The following is a 13,264-nucleotide window of genomic DNA, read 5'->3' on the forward strand; positions in this document are numbered from 1 at the left end:
ATTAAAACTAGTAAATATAAGACACTGTTGCGGGCTAAGCCCATATTGCTGACTCAGCTTCGCTCTCGTCTTCTGATTGGTCCATTTGTTGTTCATCACATGACTCCTGTTGATACAGCTCGCGTGCCTTTCTCTCTCTTCCTTCCTTTCTTCCTTCCCCAGCGAATCCTTTTTATGAGCTCCTAGTTTCTAGACAGCAAGGCTTTGGCCCTTCACATGTAGGATGCAATCATGATGGATTGTGGCCCTCACTGAAGTACAGAATATGTGTTGTCAGAATCGGCCAGAAACAACGCCATGGCTTTGGTTTCGAACCAATTCCAATACGTATGCCAGTTTCTCACAACAGTATGTATATTTCGGGCTTGACTCCTACTCGACAAGGCCGGTGGAGGGAACCTCATCCGGACCAGTAGATTAAAAGAAGGTTCATGTTTGAGGCTTTGAGTTACTTGGATTTATCTTTTAAATTTTGCCTTTCCTTGTGTAAGGCCTTTTGTATGTAGTTGTTAATACTGAATTAAATTCTGCTTTCTAAAGTATCTACCACAGATATATGTCTACCTCATTACTACTATTGATCTTAACCGAATATCTATCTTATTATATGTTGGAGCCTTAAGCTCCGGTTGCCTCGGCTCACGTGACCGCACACTGATATTAGATCGGCCGTCAGGCCTAGTTACAGAAATTAAGCCGNTGAGACCCTGAGAGCCATCATTATATTAGCTAGGAGTATCTACCCGTGTCTAAGACCCAGAGCGTCGTATTCCGGTAGATAGCTTGATCATAAAGGCTTTGTGTGCTGGACAAGAAGGTGTCTCGGTACCAACCGCGACAAAGGCCATTTAGGATTTGGTTAGGGTTTTTTCCACATTTTTGGCCAGAAAACACATTCCAATACGGAGAGAATCCAACGCCGATTCAGACTCTTCGAGGAAATCCCCGTCTATCGCCTGCTTGTTGGATTCGGCGACGATCGTGTGTGCCCTTCTCCACCGGACTTTGATAGCCGTCCCTTGCCGAAGGAAGGAGAAGTCAAGGATGGAGATACGGGGTGCCAGACCTGTGAAAGATCCGCTCCAACATGCCCTAGCGCGCTAACAAGATGAGAAAGGAAATCTATACAGGACACCGGCTAGGTCGCCCATTAGAAAATGCGTGGTCGTATGACTCCGATATTCCTGTTTATTCATCTCTGTGTCGGCCCTTTACGAGTCATCCTCGTCGGAGGGTGATCCAGACTCATTCCTCGTCGTTTCGTAGGTCCATAACGATATAATTAGTAGGCGCAATAATGATAATAGCTGCTGCTTGATACACTTACAGGGCTATGAGCGTCTCTTGATGTCCTTATCTTACTGCCACTTGTCTCCACTCTCCAAAGAACCACGCGATATGTACCCCGTGTCCATCGCCAGATTATCCACTGCCAATTTATTTGAACCCGTCGACTATCATTCATTATTGCAATTGCGAGTGTGCCCTGTCTGCATACGAAGGCATCTTCCAAGGTACGACAATCACGAGATCTGAGTCCGTTCTTGCCACCAGGCCAATCATTCCCTGCCACTACACTGATAAGCCTCTGGCCGAAGTATGCACAAGTGCGGGGTTAGCAATGCTTAGCTAGCTAAAGCAAGGTGACTTATCTGGCAATAGACATCTGGACGACAACAAAGAGGCCACGACAAGCGATGTAGCGTAGTATCGCGAATTGCCATCTCCCACCCTGATTGGCGAATGTTTCTCATAACCACCTGACAGTGCAACGCTTGTCAGACAGACAGATGGCGGCAGATAGCTAAGCTAGGAATTAATTATTATTTTGTTTCCTTATCTCAATCATGTGGTAGCAGTGCGTGACAGGAAGGAGGAATAATAGTGTCGCGATGGCATTGTTCCTGTCATGACATGTTAATTCCCTGTTCAAGAACGAGTCCCAGGAACGCTCTTCTTCCCTTCGTTTCTCTTGCAGTTTTATGTTATCCATTAGTTATTATGTGTAGAACTTACGATGTCTTGGAAGATCTGGAAGTCGCAAACTACGCTGCGCGGTGTTGTGTCAGGCGCGGACCTTGCTGGAGCTGGCGGCCGTTCCCCAGACTCCATCAAGGGTCCAGCAGCTAGTGAGAAGCAGACTGCCACAACAGGCGCAGAGGATGTTCAGGAAATCCAAACGTTGAACAGATGGGACCCCAGCTTGTCTCTAGAGAATGGGAACGTTCTTTTTGCAGAACGTCGAGGAAGAGGCCAAAATAGAGACGGATGGATCTTCTTCCTTGGAGGATTCTCCTTATGAAAGTGTTCGGGCGGCCGTTCGACCTACGGATGGGGGAGAGGTCGCCAACACCGTTCGAGCCTGGGTCCTGGGGATGTTCTTTGTGACGATTGCCAGTGGGGTGAATATGTTCTTGAGCATGAGGTATGAGCATCCATGTTTCCCTGCCTGACTTCTGGCATTATGAATCCGGTATTGACTGGACTATCCAAAGGAGTCCTGCTATCTCCATCTCATCCGTAGCGATTCAATTGTAAGTTGATCGTCTTCTTACAAACATAAGGTAGAATGCTTGCTGATCCATTTAAAGACTGGTTTTTCCAATCGGTTGCTTCTGGGCAAAGGTGGTTCCGAAGAAGGTGTTCAACACGTTTGGAATCGAATGGACCTTTAACACGGGTCCGTTTAACATCAAGGAGCACACTGTGATTATTCTACGTTCCCAGAAATTGAGCGTTTTGGTATTGTGCGAGGACTAACTGATCTGCTAGCTGATGGCGAAGTGAGTCTACGCGTTCAGAACTCTACGCGTATTATTTTTGGATGCATCCTGAAAAAAAAATTCAAAACCAGTGTTTCCATCTCATACGCCTATAGTACTGATGCGTTGATTGCCCTGAAAGCTAAGCGTTTGTTTGCTCCGTCTCCAAACCACCCGCACAATAATACTGACCTCGCGTAGCCTATTATAATCTAGACATGGGATGGGGATTCCAGTTACTCTTCACTCTGAGTAGTCAGCTCATAGGGATTGCTCTGACGGGTTTGTTCCGTCGGTTTTTAATCTGGTTTGTACCGTTATGCCTTGGTACGAGGAATTTGCAATCCCTTGCCTGACAGTATTGATAGGCCATCGGCAATGATCTGGCCCAGTCAATTTTCGAACACCTCTTTGCTGTATGCTTTACATGATCGAAGCGCTTCAGACTCCTCCCAAACCAATGGCTGGCGGATCTCTCGCTTCCGGTTTTTCTTATACGTCGCGCTTGGGTCTTTCGCATACTACTGGTACGTCCAAATCAGCGCCAGTTTTGGGTTAAGCGGATCTTGACTGATCTTGCTAGGATTCCCGGCGTCTTGTGGCAAGGACTCTCAGTCTTCAGTTTCATTACCTGTAAGCATGCCCCGCGGTCGCTCGATGTATTGGATGTTAACGAAAGAGTATTACATACTAAAGACATTCTTCAGGGATCAAGCCTAATGATGTCGTGATAAATCAACTGTTCGGCGGGTTCACTGGATTGTCCTTGCTGCCGATCACCTTCGATTGGACGTATGTCTCACCTCAGTTGCTTCTCTCGATCAGTGTCTACTCTGCTAACAGGCCTTCAGTTATATCTCAAGCTACCTCAACGATCCATTGCTGGCTCCAGTGCACGCGCTTGTGAACACACTAATCGGCTTGATCATTTTTATCATAATTCCCACAATCGGTATCGCATACTCGGGGGCCTTGTCAGTTTTTTCCCTCCGTCCACAAATCGTTCGTCTGCGAAGATTGACAATCACTGGGCAGGTGGTCGGAATATCTGCCGATAAACACGTCGACGACATACGACAATACCCAGAATACCTACAATGTATCCAGGATTCTCGGTCCAAATTTCACGTTTGACCTCAACAAATACAAGAAATACTCACCGATGTTCTTGGCACCGACTTTTGCTTTGAACTACGGGCTAGGGTTTGCGGCGCTCACGGCCTCCATTGTTCACATTGCCCTCTACCATGGCAAAGAAGTCTGGAACCGATGGAAAAATGGAAACGACGAAGCTCCGGATATCCACTTCAAGTTCATGTCAAAATATAGGGATTGTCCGCAATGGTGGTATGGTGCCTTGTTTGTCGTCTCCATGGCTTTAGGTTTGGCAACGGTCCTGGGTATCCATCACAGCTTCCCTGTGAGTGTCCTTCCACCCGAAATTGTCTTTCGAAATACGTAACAGGATCATCGAGTTAATAAACAGAACAGGGTGGGGGTTCTTCGTGTCCGTTATCATTGCATTTATCTTCATTGTGTGTACCCCAGGTTTATTTCATGAACGTCAGCTGAACGGAACCCAGATCCCAACCTGCATGATTCTGGCGATTACGAATATTAGTCTCGGTAGAGTCTCTCCCTGATTTGTGCCAGAAAATTTAGCGACCATTTTCTAAGGGTTATGTTCCAGCACTAGACGTCTTGTCTCCTTTCCTGGGCGGGTACATGATTCCCGGAAGACCCATTGCGATCATGGTTTTCAAGGTGTACAGCACTATCTTCTTCGGACAAGCGTTTGTTTCCTCCATTGATGCACGAAAAAAAAAATACGGCTAAGCTAACAGGGAATAATAGTCAAACTTATGCTGGAGACATGAAGGTCAGTCATATTTATTGTTATCACTCGACACTTGCTGATCAGTACATGTTGTTTTAGCTTGCTCACTACATTAAAGTACCCCCTCGAACGGTCTTTTCATGCCAAGTGGCTGCCACCATTTGGGCTGCCTTTGTCCAGATTGCTGTTATGAACTGGACCCTTGACAATATCGATCAAGTTTGCACGCCGTAAGTTTGGAGCATTGTCAACCTTCCTCAAATCAAACTTATCATTCTTATGTGTCCATAGTGAACAACCCGCTCATTTTACCTGCCCTAACGGAAAGACCTTTTCGAATAGTATCACCTGGGGTGAGCTCTCAGAATGGCTGGTTTAAAGCAAGCGCTTTCTAACCGCGATCCAGGCGTCATCGGTCCGAAACGCATGCTTGGATCGGACTCAATATATGCGAAGTTTGAGTGGTTCTGGCTCATCGGCGCACTCCTACCGGTCCTTTTCTACACCCTGGCACGAATGTTCCCCAAGTCTCCTGTACGGCTTTTGAACGCTCCAGTGTATGCGAAAAATTTCCCATCATGAGTGTATCTGCTAAGCAACTAACGACATACGCAGCATGCTTGGAGCTATGAGCTGGCTTCCACGGTACGTTATCGTTTTCCCATATTTTATGAAGATCCACCGCACTGACTAAAGCTCTTTAGAGCCACCCCGCTGAGCTTTGCGGTCTGGGTAATCGTTGGTCTAATCTTCAACTACTGGATTCGCCGTCGTTGGCCCGGATGGTGGCACGAATACAACTATCTCACAGCAGCAGCGCTGGATTCCGGGTTGATTCTGTCGACTATCGTCATCTTCCTTGCTATCACACTGCCCAATGTGAACGTTCCTCAGTGGTGGGGAAACACCGCACCATTCGAAGCGACGGTTAGTAGCAGGAATAACAAACGATGAATTATCTCGGGTTTTGCTAACAGGGTATAACGATAGGATTATTTATACACGGCTGTACGGAAAACGGTTGCAGAGGGAGAAACTTTTGGGCCATCTAGCTGTTAGTCCGCGGCAATAATCACCTGAGGCGGACTCGAGCGGATGGCAAGGGCTATCACCTACTCAGAACTAGTTGGATCAATTTTGCTTCACGGTCGCCAGTGTCTTTCGATGTGGACTCGAGTTCAGGAACGGATACATGCACCGAGAAGTAGAATATAGTGAGAATGGATTCATCGTCACAATTCCTGACATGATGTACTTCCCTAGGCATTCTTCGTACTTTCATTTGAGACTTCCAGTCAAGTGCACAAATCTAGGTTACGAAGGGACTCTGGACAGTTCTACTGGCTAAAGTTGGCTTAGTAGAATAAATGACTTAAACGGATATAGTAATGTATTACTAATATATTACTAAGATCCTTGTGTGGAACTGACGCAACCATTGAAATACTCAGCTCGATCCCATGGTTGGGGCGATTCGGTGGAATGTTCAACCTGAACCCAAAACCTGTCGCATGACTACAAGAGAATCCATGTTCTCCGGGCGCGATGCTGCCGTCATCCTTGACGGCTCTCCAGCAAACATGTCTGCAGTCGGAGGGGGTACCTATCCCCGCGCCAATTACCTGTCGGATGGCTCGATAATCGGCGCCTATACGGCTTTCGAAGATGGTTACAGCATCATCACTCTTGTCCGCTCCACCGATGGTGGTGGGACTTGGTCCCCTCTGGGAACGGCGGCCAGGGCTTTGACGAAGGAGAATGACATGGATAATCCGTATCCGTTGCAGCTTCCCAACGGACGAGTCCTTGTTGCCTTTCGAAATCATTCAAAGAATCCTTCTACTGGGAGCTACACGTTTTACCGGATCACCATCTGCTATTCTGATGATAATGGAAAATCATGGCGATATCTGAGCACGCCCGCGTCTGACCCTGGTGGCCCTAATGGAATTTGGGAACCGTTCTTACGCAACGCAGCCGATGGGACGCTGCAGTTGTTTTATTCGCGCGAAAACAGTGCAACGGATCAGGATTCTCTGATGCGCACTTCGACAGACGGGGGCACCACCTGGTCGTCTGCCTCCGTCATCTCCAGGGCCGAATTAAAGGACGCTCGAGACGGAATGATAGGAGTCGCCGAGACGAACGACGGTGATCTCCTAGCTGTTTTTGAAACCGGCCACAATGGCCGCTTCACCATCAACTCTGTTCGGAGCTCCGATGGGGGCAAAACGTGGGGACACAGAGCGAGGGTATATACTCCTACGGGAATACACAACAATGCAGGCGCGCCCCAGATCGCTAATGTCGGGGGCAAGCTTTATGTGAGCTTCATGACGGATGAGGACAGCAAGCTAAACAGGTGGCCACATGGTGCAGCCGCCAAATTGATCGTCAGCAAAGACAATGGCAAAACTTGGGGCGGTAAGACGACGATAAGGGACGTCCACAGTTACTGGCCTGGACTGGTTGGTTTGGACTCCCATTCTCTCTTATATATGTACGACCACAATGGCGTGGTTGCCCAAAGGGTGCTGTGTCGAGATTGAATCCCGAATTAGTACGAATTGTTGCATGTCTTTTTGGTTAGAACCAGACTGATCCTTCACTACTGTTGTTATTCCTGACAATACTGTGTGTAAAGGGTGGTGATTTAAACTACTTGCTAAGTGAATCAAACCGCAAATCAAAAATTTCAAATCTACGTCACTACAATAAGGCCAAATTGGCCCTTCCTTTTCCTTCTCCAGCACATCCGCAAACGCCCTGATGGCCAACCCGACGTGGCCGATACGAGTTTGCCGTTGATGACATTGTAGAAGGTGTCGAATTTGAAGGCGTTATAACCAGTCCCCATTCCATTGTTGTCTCTTGAATTCGCTATTTCATTGCTTGGAATCAGGTGTGATACCCAGAGACATTAACAAATATATATTTTGAGGCACTCCAGCTATCTATCTGTGTACATCCATCCAGCACATACGCACATGACTCTTCGTTTCGCATTCTCGCAATAGCAACATCCAAAGAAAAGTATATCCCTTTCCATCCACTTTTAAGAGGCAGCTACGTCCCGCTTCCAGGCTGCCAAGGGAGTTTAAGGTAGGGATCGACAGAAGACCCACCAATTATCGTTGCGGAGACACGGGTCCTGCCGACGTCAGGCCCCACATCCCGAAGCACATGGCAGCGACTTGTACGACTAAGACTTTTAAGGCATTCACATTTTATGCTGCTTAGTATTTACCCTGGAGTACAGAGGAGTGCATCATAAGTAACCGCACATGCTAAATCTTATTTGGATTAGTACGTATTTTGTGTTGAATTGCGGGTGTCATGCCTTACTAATTAGTGGAACTTTATTCTTCTTTCTATTGGCTATCCTTAATCATATGACTAATCGTATGATACCCTATAACCTAGTAGGCGGTGAGATTATCCAGCCAGTCATGTTACTAAGAAGTGTTTAATCGGCAATACCTATCTACTATTTAGGCTTAGCTTACTTTACAGACTAACTCCCAATTTACAAGTTAAATACATCAATAACTACTAGTCTTGCCGCGTCTGGCAAGGCTCAGTGAGGGAATTACTAGAAAGGGAAAGAATGAAGCCGTTGAGATATCTATATTGAACCTCTCTACTAGACCACTTGGTGGTGAGAAAGGAAGGAGGAGGAGGTTTTTGGGGCGCACGGGCCGACGGAGCTGACTAAGCGTGTGGCCGGGAGGCCGGCTGCACCGAGAACTAGTCTATTTAGCGTGTGCGGTTTCTTTTGATGCAACTCCTCTGTACAGTGCTCCGTATTATTGATATGTGAGCCTAGGGCGCTAGTTCTGCCGAGCCTGCAGCTACGACATCAGAGCTCTCCTTAGGATAGGAGCACTCCCTAGGCTTTATTTATCTTCCCCTTCGCTCTACGTTGACATGCTGAGAATTTATTTTGTCATGATCCATGACAATTCGCTGTGAAGATGAGATGAACAGTGAAGCGCAATGGAGTTCCCGACCCCATGCACCTCATCGCGACTTGGAATAGCTAGGGTTAAGTATCATAACGATATACCCCTTTTGCTGAGAGTAAACAAATAAACAGCACATGAAGCGAAGAGGATCCTTACAGCAATTGGAGAGCGGCATGGACCAACATCGGCTGTTCATAGCTAGTATAAAACGTGTTGTCAAAATGATTATAGCAGCATCGATTATCTTGGTTGATATTTAAATACTGCCGTTGTGTTGAAGTTGCCTTCTTCATACAGTACGGGTTATACTAGGCCTTGCGGCTTCTGGGGCTCGCGAAGTTGGGAATAGCTCTAGTCCTGTCAAGAAGGACTACACAGTGCAGGCAACGGGAGAATATCACTTTCAGTTTGGAACATTGTACAATCAAGCAAAATTAGGAATCTATTTATTCTCCTCGGTATTTCCTATGTTTCAACGTAAACATCGTTTTTCCGTTCAGCCGTCTTATATTCCTTTATTGAGACGCTAGCTGAGTTCTTGGAATCGATGCTCTGAGTGAATCATCATACTTCTGATACCACGTTTGCTCAAGTCTCGATATCGTTAGTGAATTTGTCAAGTTCTTCGAAACTCTCTTTTCAAAAAAGAAAACAAGAAAATTCCGCCATCAAACTGATGAAGTTTCCTCGACAACAAGAGTGACGTTTTTCTCCTCCAGTGACGCCCTAACCGGATATGGAGCTGAATGCAAGACTGCGTCAGACACTGTGCTGCTGTAGAAGGACGGCGTACCCACCGCGGAATATCTCAGTAAGTTCCTCGAGAGTGCGGCCATGGGTCTCCACGAAGACAAGATATATGAAAATGGGAATTAGGGCATCCCAGATAATATAGAGGAAGTAGAACTTCCATTCTGGCGGAATAGCAAGCTATTAGTGATTGATCATGGCATATGACTGTCGATTACTTACGAGCATTTTTCAGACCAATTGGTGTAACGTAGGTGTTGAAGAAACTGGCAGCATTATCTGCAATAGTAAAGAATCCTTCGCCTTTCGCTCTTGTTTCAAAAGCGAAGCACTCGACAGGATAGACTGGATGAAGAGGGGTGAATGTGAGAGAGTACGTCAAACGGAATAGGAAGATAAATGCCACTGTCGCCTTAGACGCGTTCGTATTAGGGTGCTCAGCATACTGAGGCTTTGAGTAGATAGCAGTGAGCGCAGTAATAATTATAAACTCCACGGTAAATATGTAAGAGGCAGTGATAAAAATCTTTCTTCGTCCAAACGGCGAATGCGCCACAGGGATACGCGAGGGTGTTCAGGACGGCATTATAAAGAAGCTGTTCCCAGGATGACTTGATTCCTGCTTGGTCGAGCATGGCTGATAACAGTCAATTAGTTTAACATTGTCTCCGTCCAGAAGGGTAGAATATACCTGGCAGGAAATAGGTAACTGCGCCATTACCAGCCCACTGACCCACGAGGGCCATCCCGACGACACATGCAATCCTCCACCGGGCTTCACGAGTGTTGAACAAAGGCCTGTAGTCCCACCATACTTTATCTCTGCCTTCAAGATTGATATCCGCTGTCATCTCTTCCATTTCGAGTTTAACTATAGGTGACTCAGGGTCTCCTTCACCATGGTATTTGGTCAGCATGGCAAGGGCATCCTCGCGACGGCCGTGAGCCAACAGCCATCTTGGAGACTCAGTAATAAAAGGAGCTGCGAGCAATATACATCCAGAGGCGAAGCATTGCAGGTATATTGGGATCCTCCACGCATAGTCGCTTTGAATGTCGAGAGTAGCGTAGGTAACCCACGAGACTACGAAAGCGCCCACAAAATAAAACGTATTGAACATGGCTTCATGCAGCATTAGCCATGCAACAAGACAAAGGCCAAAGAACATACATGTAAAACCGCTCCGCCAAGCAGGATGCGCGATCTCGGCGATGTAAGTGATACCGCTGGCCTGGCCAAGGCCAATTCCGAAGCCGCAGCAGAAACGACCACCCATGAAGCCGTGAACTTGGCTGGTCAGAAGCAGAAAATCAAAGATGGTCAAGGAAATATACTGGTTGTAGAAGCACCCTGCGCACACGCGCCTGCAGCAATGAACAACGCTCCGATCCACATCCCCCATCGACGGCCAAGATGGTCACCCAGAGGACCGGTGAAAGCAGCAGCGGCAAGATTGCCGATGAAGTAGACAGCAAACACGATACCGGTTGAGCCGCCGGTCATTTCGGCGCCAAAGTATTTCTTCCGTCTGGTCAGCTCAGTTTTTCTTCTTGGTGTTTGTGATCAATCCCCGGGCAGTGCCGACGCACTTGATATTGGGGCATTGCATTGATGCCAGACATCAGACTGCCATCGTACCCGTTTGCCCAGGCTCTGCGATAAATCAGTGATTGACTTTCTGGACAAGCTGCTGTTTCACGTCCAGAATCGAACGTACATCATCATCGAAACTGTCATACAGACGTACAGCTGACAGGTCCTTCGAGTAAAAATCCTGGGATTCTGCTTGGCAATCGCCTCCTGCAACGGGACGCTCAAGACGGATTTGGCCTCAGATTTCACGAAGAATGACCGCTTCAGCGGGCTATGATCCCGTTGGATGTTCTCCACGTGGAATGATGCCGCCTTTGGGTCGTCTGTCCGGGCCGCCATGGTAATGTCTGCTGAGAAACAGGAATACAATTTAATAAGGAACTGCAGAACTTTGAAGGAGAACTCACTCCAGTACATGGGAGTATCGAAGCCCCCAGTCTTCCTTTTAGAGCCTATATACATACCTTCCCCAGACTGCGCTCGAGTCATGTGGGAGCGGGATGGGCTCGAAAACCCCGCTGGCTGATTGCACACGGGATGAGCTGTTGCCATCCCGCGCGTCTGCCATCCCGTTTCTTATCCTCATGCTGACAATACTCGGATTATCACAGTGCTTCGTGAATATTTCTCGCGGGATTAGTATGACACTGCTTTACTGCATTCTGCCTGTACCCATGTGCAGTGGGTAAAATATATAAGTAGGAGCTTGTTTCCCCAGTTCTCGCAAATAACTCTCTGGATTACTCTTCTCGCCTAAAGCAGCAGAAGACAGTGGACTCTTATTAGTGGAATCTCCCAACTCCCACAGCTGTTCGGTCGTGGTCATGTCCCCAAACGCTGTCGCCGGGGAAAGTCCTGCCAGGAACGGCAGCAAGGACAAGACGGTAACACTTGGTGCAAACCGTCGGGAACCGATGAGGGTGTCAGGGCTTCTCGACAAGCATGCTCACTTCGAAAGTACTCCGCCAATCGGGAGGGAATATCCAGACGTTCAGCTTGCAGGTCTCATGAATTCGCCGGATAGGGACCAGTATATTCGGGATCTGGCTATCACTGGTAAGTACAACGTTGATGACGGCTAACCGGTGTGCTGGAGCTGACAGTTGCTTAGTTTCTGAGCGAGGAGTCGTATTCTTCAGGAATCAAACGGGCTTGACGGTGGAGATGCAGAAAGACCTCGTCAACCTCCTTGGGATTCTGACTGGGCGTCGCAAGGAGAACGGTCTTCACATCCACCCTCTCATCGAGGGAAAGCAAGAAGTTGGAGTCAACAAGGCAAATGACATCGACAAGCAGATCTCTGTCATCTCCTCTCAACTCAGCAGAAAGCTGGAAGGAGAAGAGCGATATCGCGATATATACCAGTTTGCTAGTGGCGGCTGGCATTCCGAGTACGATGGCCTCCAAAATCTGTGTAAATATCATTTCATACATGGCTGATGGTGGATCATAGTATGACGTTCGAACATATTCCGTCCGACTACGCCGTCCTTAAGATGCGTGAACTGCCACCAAGCGGCGGCGATACGCTTTGGGCGTCAGCATATGAAGTCTATGATCGGCTGTCGAAGCCAATGCAGAAGTTCCTCGAGGGCTTGACAGCAACTCACGACAATCCTGCCTTCATCAACCAGGCCAAACGTCTCAACTTTGAGATCCATCCAGGCCCACGAGGCGCGCCGGAGAAAGTCGGCACAGATCTGGTGGCGAGCCACCCTGTCATTCGAACAAATCCAGTCACTGGGTGGAAGTCTGTCTATGCAGCTCACGGGCAAGTCCAGAAGATCAATGAGTTGCCCTCTCCGGAGTCCGACTTGATTCTTGGATACCTGAACAAAATGACATATGCCAACCACGACCTTCAGGTCCGGTTTAAATGGGGCGTGAACGACGTTGCTATCGTAAGATAGGCCTCCGAATCTCCCTGATGTTATACGTCGCTTTCCCCTCTGCTGCTTGTCGACTGGTGTTAATACTAATTGATGTATTTAGTGGGACAACAGGAGCACGTATCATACCGCTACAAAGGATCTGGAGGAGGGCGCGATCAGAACAGGAAACCGTTCGGTCAGCATGGGAGAGCGGCCTTACCTTGATCCTTTCTCTTGTTCGAGACGCGAGGGGCTAGCTGCGCGTGCTGCTTCCAAGGACCCATAAACAATAAACAAAGGTCAGCCAGGATTCATCTCGATATATGCTTGGAGAGATGATGGTACTTGAAATAACGGTGTTTCGTAATGTGTCAATCATAACGTCAGACTAACCAGACTATGCATTCTTTTCGCTATTTAAATGGAACAATCTAGGAAAGCTACCGACTTCCCCTGGAGTAGGTCAAGACACCTTCTATGCAGTG

The 13,264-nt window shown here is 47.7% G+C and overlaps 3 protein-coding genes across 3 annotated transcripts; 2 read left to right on the forward strand and 1 right to left on the reverse strand.

Annotated features, from left to right (window-relative positions):
* Positions 1-2,216: 2,216 nt before the first annotated feature.
* VTN77DRAFT_4605 (uncharacterized protein) lies at positions 2,217-7,148 on the forward strand (the record flags this gene model as incomplete). Its single annotated transcript, XM_069420683.1, has 20 exons — positions 2,217-2,425; positions 2,496-2,534; positions 2,592-2,706; positions 2,773-2,783; positions 2,879-2,910; positions 2,979-3,069; positions 3,131-3,289; positions 3,346-3,395; positions 3,470-3,554; positions 3,626-3,736; positions 3,798-4,182; positions 4,346-4,388; positions 4,453-4,555; positions 4,617-4,641; positions 4,699-4,829; positions 4,891-4,952; positions 5,006-5,156; positions 5,215-5,244; positions 5,304-5,526; positions 6,051-7,148. The coding sequence occupies 20 exons, from the start codon at positions 2,217-2,219 to the stop codon at positions 7,146-7,148; spliced, it is 3,153 nt and encodes a 1,050-aa protein (XP_069277567.1).
* Positions 7,149-9,323: 2,175 nt separating this feature from the next.
* On the reverse strand, positions 9,324-11,325 carry VTN77DRAFT_4606 (uncharacterized protein; the record flags this gene model as incomplete). The annotated part of the gene is made up of 9 exons (XM_069420684.1): positions 9,324-9,478; positions 9,537-9,593; positions 9,871-9,951; positions 10,036-10,437; positions 10,486-10,602; positions 10,665-10,836; positions 10,905-10,968; positions 11,033-11,255; positions 11,316-11,325. 9 exons carry the CDS (start codon positions 11,323-11,325, stop codon positions 9,324-9,326), a joined length of 1,281 nt encoding a protein of 426 aa, XP_069277568.1.
* A 407-nt stretch (positions 11,326-11,732) lies between these two features.
* On the forward strand, positions 11,733-13,065 carry VTN77DRAFT_4607 (uncharacterized protein; the record flags this gene model as incomplete). The annotated part of the gene is made up of 4 exons (XM_069420685.1): positions 11,733-11,964; positions 12,020-12,299; positions 12,362-12,809; positions 12,901-13,065. The coding sequence occupies 4 exons, from the start codon at positions 11,733-11,735 to the stop codon at positions 13,063-13,065; spliced, it is 1,125 nt and encodes a 374-aa protein (XP_069277569.1).
* Between the last annotated feature and the right edge of the window lie 199 nt (positions 13,066-13,264).

Source organism: Rasamsonia byssochlamydoides (assembly GCF_041956645.1).
Source record: "Rasamsonia byssochlamydoides strain NRRL 3658 unplaced genomic scaffold VTN77scaffold_32, whole genome shotgun sequence".
Classification (NCBI taxonomy): domain Eukaryota; kingdom Fungi; phylum Ascomycota; class Eurotiomycetes; order Eurotiales; family Trichocomaceae; genus Rasamsonia; species Rasamsonia byssochlamydoides.